This window comes from Mytilus galloprovincialis, chromosome 3 (genome assembly GCF_965363235.1).
Source record: "Mytilus galloprovincialis chromosome 3, xbMytGall1.hap1.1, whole genome shotgun sequence".
Lineage (NCBI taxonomy): Eukaryota > Metazoa > Mollusca > Bivalvia > Mytilida > Mytilidae > Mytilus > Mytilus galloprovincialis.
In genome coordinates this window covers 42,010,578-42,021,350 of record NC_134840.1, presented here as the reverse complement: position 1 = coordinate 42,021,350, position 10,773 = coordinate 42,010,578, and the positions used below count along the sequence as shown (strand labels likewise).

The window sequence follows — 10,773 nt, the reverse complement described above, 5'->3', positions numbered from 1 at the left end:
GTTAATGCACCATTCGAGCTAACAGTCGAGAATGACAATGGTCCAACCATTCAACCCAGGGATATATTCATCAAGAAAAGTTGTTAAAAACAAACAAAAATTGAATCTTAGTCTTATTTGTATATGTGAATTTTGGGTAAAACACTAAAATAAAATAAAAAAAAATACTTCAATTTTTCAGTTTGGAATCATGGTAAAGTTTAAGCCTTTCAGATCGCCATTTTTTAGTAACTTTTGTATTGAATACTTTGTTTCAGATCGATTGTGAATATAGGTCTTTTCTTTATACAAAAATTAACAGGTTAAATTGTTTTCATGCAATTGTATGTCGATTTTTAGCACGACAAAGCTTAGTGTTTTAGTGAAATTAATTGGTTTGATAAATCACGGTGCCACGCAACTATAGAAAACATTTCCATGTTTTTAATTTTGCGTTACCAAATAAAACTCAGGAAATGGAAAAATCATTGGAACAGTGAATGAGAAAATATCATTCTACATCTTTGGATCGAAAAATCAACAACCGACCTATTGTAGTACAATCCCAATCAACAATATCAAGACTATAGAACCAACTTGAAATCAATCAGCAGCTATTAATCAACAAAAAGTCCTACAATGGATTGAGATACCAAGAAGTGATAACATTGGGTGTTTCCAAGGACTCTCACGTTCGGCAATTACGCACTTCCGTCTTTTACATGTTTCGTACTAAGTTCCACTATAGCTGTCCATCATCTCTGAAGTCAGTGGTGCGAAGAGATAAAGACTTTATTTTCCAATAATTATTTAGAGTAACTGTTATTGGAATTTATGATTTCAACTTTTATCGTTGGAGAATAGCGATTTTATAAAAGTACTAAGGGAATGCTATATAACTGTTTTCGAGCTGAAGTATATAGTTTTTTTTAAATATTTGTTTATACATATCCTATCGTGTTAATTTTATACTTCATACGTCGTGATATGTCAAATAACTAGCAGTGTTTGGAAACATTTGAGTAAATAGAAAATTAATTGAAAATTAATTCACTGATGTTATCTATTTAACGCACATTAAAATGTCAGTTGTTTCAGAAAAGAGAACATCTGCATCTGCAAGGAGAAACACAGAAGGTAAACTCAAATTAGTGAGGTCTAAATCGAAACTTCCAAGTGACAATCTGAAAGGAAAAGAATTTGAAAAAGGAACGTTTGCTGAACGAAAGAAAGAACATTTGAAAGATGATAAAAATCAAAATGATAAAGAGCAAGAACAAATAAAAGTAAATAATATGACTGGGGATGATAAGTGTTTCAATGATTCTTCTACTACTGTAGACATTAGTTCTATCATGAAATGTGAAAAATCCGAGCCAAATCAAAATGGAGGAATACCAAAACTGACAGATGTTTCTTCTAAAACTAACCATGTCAAAAAAGAACAAAATGAAATTAAAAAAGCTACCAAAAAGGATTCCGAGACAAGAATTCTGATTCCAAAAGAAATAACAAGACTTTCAATTGACAACCAATCGGTTTTATCGGTCGACGGTGCTATTCAGTCGACATCCGTGCCAGTACAGATAGAAAAACCGCGATCTATTATAGTTCCTAACGACTCCTGGATAATGTCAGTGATTCCATACCTTCCATTAGGACTTGCCGTTGTTTATTTAATTCTAAATATTGTTATACCGGGCTCAGGTTAGTAACAATTCAATAGAAAACTTTAAAAGAATATTTTCATTTGGTTGTAGCATAGATGTAATACCAAGATGCATGGGTATTACATCTATGGTTGTAGCAACAGAATCGTTAATTTTCAAACTTTTCATTTCACTTAATCACATTTTTAATGCAATTTAGTTTTTAACACTTGGAAACAATGCATTATGAAACTTTTCAAATCACAACCAATGTCCCCTTTTCCTTTTCTTTGTCGTATATATATTTAACACATCTTCGTCAGAAGCAGAGACTTAAACCTGCTACTTTTGTTTGTACTTGCCTTTAGTCAGGATCTTGTTGTTCAGTGGTTGTTGTTTGTTGATGTGCTTCACAAATATTTCTCGTTTCTCGTTTTATATATATATATATATATTGGTTTTCCTGTTTGAATTGTTTTACACTAGTCATATTGGGGCCCTTTATAGCTTGCCGTTCGGTGAGAGCCAATGCTCCGCGTTGAAGACTAATGGTTTGCTTTACACATTGTGACTTGGATGGAGAGTTGTCTCATACCTCATCTTTTTATTTCTACATACATTACTTTAGCTTTTTGTCACATTTTTATGCCCCGCCTACGATAGTAGAGGGGCATTATGTTTTCTGGTCTGTGTCTCCGTCCATCTGTTCATCCGTCCGTTCGTTCGTTCGTTCGTCCCGTTTCAGGTTAAAGTTTTTGGTCAAGGTAGTTTTTGATGAAGTTGAAGTCCAATCACTTTGAAACTTAGTACACATGTTCCTTATGATATGATCTTTCTAATTTTAATTTCAAATTAGAGTTTTTACCCAAATTTCACGGTCCACTGAACATAGAAAATGATAGTGCGAGTGGGGCATCCGTGTACTGGGGACACATTCTTGTTTTTTTTAATCTCATTTGTTCGTTTATAAATACCAACATATTTTAAGTAAATAAGATAATATATCTTTCTTGACTATATTGTTGTTGTTTTTTTCACGAGAGAGAATAGCTTGTGTAAGGGTTTTGTACCATAACTTCGTCTGGCGACGATTTTCGTAATTTCACTACGTTTTATTTTAATGTGCCATAAAGGAAAGTGTTCTTTTCATTTCCGACGGGTTTTTTTTGGCGTTTTGTTCTAGTGGTAAAACCGCGCTTGAATCTTGTGGTCGTAATTTAGGATGTGTATACCGTGTTACAAAATATGATTGAAAAACATCATGAATTTTTTGGGTAAATTTAATCACAATATGTATTTCCTCATCCAAGATAATTTACAAATTAATTAAAATAGAGGGTGTCGCATGCAAAAAACTAACTCGTCGCTGTTTCACAGAACCTAAATTGTGCTCTTTTAGTAGTTTTTGTTTGTTATGTTTCTGTTTAATGTTATTTTTTTATTGTTGAAATTTTTAATATAAAAATTTTTATCAGGTCAAGATCTATCTGCCCTAAATTTTTTTAGATGAATCGGACAACCCGTTGTAAGGTTGCTGCCATGAATTAGTAATTTTAAGATTTTTTTTTCAGTTTTTGGTTATTATCTTATATATCTTAATATTATTATAGATAGAGATAAACTGTTAACAGAAATAATGTAGAGCAAAGTAAGACCTACAAAAAAGTCAACATGACCAAAATGGTTAATTGACCCGTTAAGGAGTTATTGCCCTTTATAATCAATTTTTAACAATTTTCATAAATTTTGTAAATTTTTACAAAATAATTTCCACTGAAACTACTGGGATAAGTTCATTATAGACAGAGATAATTGTAAGGATCAAGAATTTTCAGTAAAGGAAGATCTACAAACACATCACCATCACCAAAACACAATTTTGTCATGAATCCATTTGTGTCCTTTGATGCACATAGACCAAGGTAAGCGACACAGGGTCTTTAGAGCCTCTAGTTCTATTTGTTTTCATTTCTCATTTTTGCTTTGATGTTGAATGTTATCTATTAGGTCCAAGGACACAACGAATATAGTCCCTAGTGTAAACAGTGTATAACTTGCATGTTTTATTTGATACACTTTCCCCAATTTATTTCTTGATATCAAATGCATGAAATATTAAGTAGGGGGATGTATTTACATGTTAAAAAAATTTGGGTGCTGAATCTTTATGTTAAGTAGTGATTTGTCAAAGGTCAAATTTTATCACGTCTGAAGCTGTCAAACTGACTTGTACATCCCCTTAAACACAGAATTGTCAATATTTTGAGTTAGAGCTGGTAGAAGTTTCTATAATTTTGATATTATTTGTCTCACTGGTAGTACACTACACTGTAAAAATCTTTTTGAGAAAGAGCAGGTGCGATTTTTTTAATTTGAATTTATTGTCTAAAAGAAATGCACTACGAAATAACTGTGTTCTCGGGCCTGGCTGAATATGACTGCTCCCTTCATATTTTTAACCAAAAGTTAACATCACAGTCTTATAAGAATAAACATGATTACGCAACTTCAGAAAATAAGTGTGGTTTGCAACATGGGTCGAGATGAAAGGTGGTAAACTTGTAAAATCAAATTAGGACGAAAGAACAAACAGCAGTCTGTAAAACATTACATACTTAACAAAGGACAGAGCAACACAAATCCATAAATACTGATGTTGCAACCAACGCTAGACATCGCATTCCGCACATTGAAACCAACGCACTACCCCTTGGCAGAGAAGTCTGTCTAACCTTTGAAACATGAGGATTCAGTCTGATAATTACCAAAGTGGTTTTCATAACATATTGTATTTCCAAAACACTTGAGTTCTTATAAGGTTATCAACTTGACATTAAAAATTGATGTATTTTAGAAAATTATTGACTGTTGTTTAGACTTCTTTTATCTATTGTAAGTTAACCATTATTGCTTCAGCTATTATAATTAAAAAAAGAAAAGTAACTAAAATTCAATCACCTGTAGTTGTAAACTTGTAATTGTGACAAGATAACAAGTTTATCAGTGACAGTTTACAATCGATTTCCAATGCAGCCCTCTTCCAGAAACATGACTTAATTACTTATTTAATGATTATTGTATGTGACCAAATAAAAAACCTCAGTTGAATACTGATAAGTATTTTACATTTTTACAATAATTACATTGTCAGTGTGAAAACAAGACAATTAAAACAGACCAAACCAATTTGACCCCCTCAAAAAGTTAATTAAATGGGAGTAAAGATAAAACAGAAGAAGAAGAAGAAGAAGAAGATGCTTTATTTCCGTAAAATGGGCTCACAAGGAGCATAATATAATATCATTGTTATATAATATTCTTTTACAAATATAATAAACAACACATAGTTACAAACACAAATAAGAAACAACAGTTATCACATATTAGTATATATATATAAAACCTTTGTCTCAGGCACACCTCTGGAAAGTAACAAAAAAGAATACTGTGAGTAGGCTAAATATATCTAGCTGAACTGCAGGAGGCACCAAGGGACGGTGCTATATGGCATGGTGGGTGCATATTAAAATGTGTATCGGGACATTAATGATATGGTAAGATATTGTAAGAAGTTGCACATAAATGGTATGTCATCCTCGTGCCTGGTGCAGAGGAGTCAGTACTATTTAAAGTGACACAACTGCAAGAGGCACCAAGGGACAATGCTAATTGAAATGCCAAAGTGCACAAATTACAAAAAAGATAAAATATTACCAGTTTAATAATAAAAAAAATAATATCACAAACAAGAAGGTAATAGAACTTGTACGATGTGTCCTGTACCCCACCATGCCAACCTCGTGCCTAGTGCAGAAAGCCTGATTAAATATTTATCTTTTAAGTTATATTTTATCTTCATCAATTAACTCACAGACAGATATCAAAATATCAAGATTCTCTACATTAAGAAGCCATATCAGTTTTTGGCTAGGAATCAAATGCTTAAAGTTTGGGCATAGTAAGTCAATCGTGGAATTCAAATAATTTCTCTTATCTTGTGATGATGTACATGAGAATAAAAAATGTTTTTCATCATCAACTTCATTTGAGGTGCACCTGAGACATATTCTGTCTTGTCGGAGAGTACCCTGATAGCGACCTTGTTCAATTCTTAGTCTGTGAGAAGAAATACGCAATCGAGTGAAATTTCTCCTCTGCTCAGGTGATTGTAATATAGTAAGGTATCTTTCAAGACCAAAATGAGTCTTAAAAGTGCTATAGCTACAAAGCTTTCCATCAGCACAATTGTGCATTTGGTTTCTCCACTGTATTTCATAGTGCTCATACAAAAACTTTTTAATTAAAATTTTGAATCTAAAGTTGCTTGCAAAGGTTAGACTGTCAACCCCATTAATTTTTTTTTGCAAATAGTTTAAAGATCCATATCAAGAGGGAATTTTTGATTCAAATAATAGCTTTGACTCTAAATATGCATCTTTTAGTAAGGGAAAGGATGAACCCAAATTTTCAAGCCGGTGCCAGTATCTGATCATAGATTTGGTGATATCAAAATGTAAAGGAAATCTCCCAAGTTCTGAAAGAGTGGCAAGGTTTGTTGCTCTTTTCCCCACACCTAGTAATAATTTACAAAATTTTTAAAACAAGTATAACATTTATATTGCCATGTTGACCTAAAAAAAAGTGTCAGTACTTTTATTTTTGTTAAATGGGGTTATTATAGTATCTCGGTTAATTTGAGAAACAAAACACTAAATTTTGAAAAGAATTATAAGCAGCTCCTTTTAAAATCTTTTTTTCAAAGGTTTACGATGAACAACTAGTAAAGATTTGTTAAATGTTTGTCTTACGAAAATGGCGACAGAAAAATAATAACTGTTGTATTTTTTAATGTCGAATCACATTATTTTCACTTTTTACTTGTAGGAACAATTCTTAGTGGATTTTCTATTCTGTGTTGTGGAAAATGTCGAGTTCAAACTAAAGATGATCAGAGACTTGTAACATTGTGTGTCAATGTGTGTGTTGGTGTGTCACAATTGTTTACTGTAACATTCTTATTAGTTGGATGGTTTTGGAGTATTGCATGGGGGGTCAACATGGTTTTACTAGCTGGTATGTAAATCATATAAATAATGTATCATAGACAGAAAATCAGACTACCCTTTTATGGAGTCTTCAAACAGTTTTATTTAGTTAGAGCATACCGTAACTATTAAACCTTGTTTATCTATAAACAGTTTTTAATATTTTCAAAAAAATCAACGAAAATGGAAACCAAGTATGGAAAACCACACCACACGTCTGAATTTTTTATGCAACTATTAAATCATGGTTTATTCGCTATTTATCTGTTCTTGTAATTTTACTATTTAGGCTTCGTCCAACATTTTGCAGCATCTGAAAAAGATAATACAAAATTATTAGATACTTGGAACTCTTATCATTCGTTAACTATGAGAAGTGAAGTGAGAATCCTTTATGTAATTACACTCTTTCTTTTACATTTCAGTCGAACTTAACAGACAGAAGAAACAAAAAAGAGAACGCGACCTACAAGCTAATGTGCTAAATGCCTTTGGAAATTCAATGCCAGTAAAATCACTCTTTCCTGGAATGAAATGAAAATTGATTTTAAAATCAACAGCATATAAACTTCAAATTTATTTGTCTTGTGTACTGATGCATTAGAAAAGTATGGATTTGTTCTGGTTCTAATGAAACCAGATACTTGAATTTCATTAATTGTTGAACATGCCAACACATGACTGTTAACATGTAACCTTAAGCAGATCATTCACGTTCTTGGTATAACATTAAGATTTCGGATCTGTATCAAAACTTGCTTAGTAAACATATACGAATGATAACTTCTGTCATGTTTTCCCATATACAGAAGTAAGCTAGTATAGGTGTTGCACAATACCACTATATAAAGATTAAAACATGCGAAGCACTTGTTATTCTTTTTTGTGTAGATACGAAGTTTAGAGCAAGATTATAGCGTGCCAATAGATTCATAGTCAAACAAAAAAATAATAAGATACGACAAGGATCATTGGAAATTACTATCGAATTTTATCTTAATTTGAAAGGTATATTATCTACTGTATAATGTAAATATAATCTTAGAAAATCCACTGTCACTGCTTTTTCTTTGTAGATAAAATAAAATGGTTAAACATTAAGTGGGATTAGAAATGTTCACACAATGTTATTCACTATAAGAACATGAAATTGAGGCATCTTAGAACGGATTTTTGTTTTCTTTAACTTTTTTGCTACCAACAATAGTTGTCATAATTGGGAAAAAAATAATCAGCTTAAAATGTTTTAGAGCCTATGTTCTGCGTCATAGAGAAGAGAAGTTTCAATAACTAACTATATTTTATAACAATATAAAAAAGAAGATGTGGTATAACAACTGGAAGTGTTTAACGACCTTGACTGGCTACACAGCCCTCGCACGGTCGGCTCGGTGCCCTAAGGCGTTTGGTGAGCATTTAAATATTTTCTGCAGTGGGTCAGGAACAGGTGGAAGACGCCATTTTGGTAGGTCGCCATCTTGGTTTTGCTGAGTAGTTTTTGGTTTGTTTACTATTTTGATGTTTCTTTACAGTCGATACTCCACAACAACTGTTTTCAGGGCCAGGATGATCAGCAGGGCAGCCCGCTAACCACGACGATGTGTTGTTGGTGGATGAATCACTGACTCTGTAGTAGATGACTGCAATTGTACAGTTTACAATTGCAAAACTATGTTACAACAGTCCTCGGACGTCTGGGCAGCATGTGACACTCACCCATCCACAATGGGTTTCAGAGTGTCGCTGACGCGAGTCTACTGTAAGGAACGTCTTAAGCCTACTAGTTTGTCGTTGAACCGGCATCTGAGCAGCGTAACATGTTGTAGCCAACGGGTTTACAAGCAGGAGCTGATCCAGCACGTCTTTTCAGCTGTAAGGACTGAGACGTGACTCGTGATAGAAAATATGGTATGATTGCCAATGAGACAACTCCCCACAAGAGACCAAAATGACACAGAAATTAACAACTATAGGTCACTGTACGGCCTTCAACAATGAGCAAAGCCCCATAGTCCGTAATAAAAGGCCCCGAAATGACAATGTAAAACAATTCAAACGAGAAAACTAACGGCCTTATTCATTAAAAACTGTTATACTGATAAAATAAGCCATTCTTGAATATCCGGACGAGAGTCAATTTAATAATTCTGTTTCACATCTATTTAATTTTGATGACTTTTTCGCTCAACGGGACATATGAGCTTCTGTCATCACTTGAAGTCCATCGTTGGTGTTTGTCTTCTGTTGTGAACCTTTAAAAAAACCTCATCGGCAACCACACACTCAAATATGTTGAAAACTGGCAGTAATGATTGTGGCATGTCATCAACAATGTTATCAATATATTCCTATCCGAGGATAGTTATAGACGACACATGCAGCAGATGACTAGTTTTACACATTTTTTTTCTATTACGGCTATTATCTTACGATAATAGTGTAGTAAGGCATCTCTTTCATTAAAATGATAATTTAATAAGGCAACAATTAAATTATCATATTAGATTTATAACAAACTAAAACATTTATCCAAATTATAAAAAGTCTAAAATAAATAAGGCACGATAATATGTTTCAAAATTTCGTGTTTAACTAAATATCAAGTTGACCGCCGAAGACTACCGATGGTCATATTAGCAATATAAACATAAATATAGATATAAAAATAAAAATAGATAGCAAACTCGTGCAATTTGAATTTTCTAGGTCTATTTAATTTCAAATTATAAATTACAAACATATGTTAATCGTCGTTTTTGCCCGTATAAGAATGAGTTGTTGTATATCGAATCAGTCAAAGCAATGATTTATTTTTGTTTCACTTTCAATGTTGACATTATTTCCTTTTAATACCTAAACACCGTAATTTTTCATGCGTAATCCATTTCTAGCTAAGCAGTGATGAATACGGATTCAATGAGGTCGAATAATCACTTCCATGTGAATAATTCATCATCTGTTTCGTAGTTTTAAAAAGAGAAGACTTACAATTTGGTCATGGTGACTTTTTTTGTAGATTTGGCGTAGCTGGTATTTTAGTTGCTGATTAAAATTTCCTTCTGATTATAGCAGCCGCTTCAACAATGATCAAAACCCATCATTTTATAGTCACCTATAACAAGGTCCAAACATGACACAAGTGAAACAATTTAAACGAAATAACTAACGGCCTGATTTATGACGATCAGACAGCAGCTAACAATAACCATTGAATTAGAGGCTCCAGACTGGGAATAAGATTTAATATTTTCTTTCCATGTCTAATTTTTCGTGTATATCACTGGCAAATGGAACCACCAAAGGAACTGCAACAGATGAAGTTGCAACAAGACAATTCCATGACAAAGGAATATTTCTGATTGATAATATTAGTGTATCAAACAGAACTCCCAACAGAGAAAACCCGACTATTGAAGGAAAGTAGCTTATTCGTGACCCCTTATGTGTATTTTAACTCTCCTGATGTGGCTAACAAAACGCAACTGACAAATTTTGGCAAAACGCAAACAACAACGAAACCAATAAAAGTACAAAACAAAACGGAACATTAACACTAGTAATGTTGGGGCCCTTTATAGCTTGTTGTTCGGTTTGAGCCAAGGCTCCGTGTTGAAGGCCGTACATTGACCTATAATGTTTTACTTTTATAAATTGTTATTTGGATGGAGAGTTGTCTCATTGGCACTCATACCACATCTTCCTATATCTATTAAGAAAAAGAACATTAACAAAATGAAAGGAAAATGTTCTTATTATTCATCAAAATTGTGTTTTTAAATGAAATTTATCGAGAAATGTGTATATGCTGTAAAAGACACCAGCCACTATTGAATTTAGTGATTGTCAACCGAGGTTGACGAATTCCATTTCTATGTTTGAACCTTGATTGATTACATAGAATGCATGGACTGCATAGTATTATTGGAGGCGTATAAAGTTAAGGAAGGAACCGGGTGCCCGCCCCTTTTGTGGGAACAATTTGGTTAGTTATAAAGGGAATCACTGAGACATGACCGGAGCGATCTTTCTTAGACATTCAGTGAGCCCCAACCCCTTATGAACATTTCTGGATCCGACACTGATTACGAAACCTTTTCAAC

At 33.1% G+C, this 10,773-nt stretch overlaps 1 protein-coding gene and 1 long non-coding RNA gene across 2 annotated transcripts; one reads left to right on the top strand and one right to left on the bottom strand.

Moving 5' to 3' along the window:
- The first annotated feature begins 427 nt into the window (after positions 1–427).
- Positions 428–7,534, top strand: LOC143066420 (uncharacterized). The gene is made up of 3 exons (XM_076239350.1): positions 428–1,686; positions 6,513–6,701; positions 7,099–7,534. Exons 1-3 carry the CDS (start codon positions 1,062–1,064, stop codon positions 7,209–7,211), a joined length of 927 nt encoding a protein of 308 aa, XP_076095465.1. The 5' UTR covers positions 428–1,061; the 3' UTR covers positions 7,212–7,534.
- LOC143066421 (uncharacterized) lies at positions 6,896–9,840 on the bottom strand. Its single transcript, XR_012975610.1, has 2 exons — positions 9,662–9,840; positions 6,896–6,986 (listed from the first exon to the last, which is right to left on the bottom strand). It is a non-coding gene; the product is annotated as an uncharacterized LOC143066421 (long non-coding RNA).
- Positions 9,841–10,773: the final 933 nt, after the last annotated feature.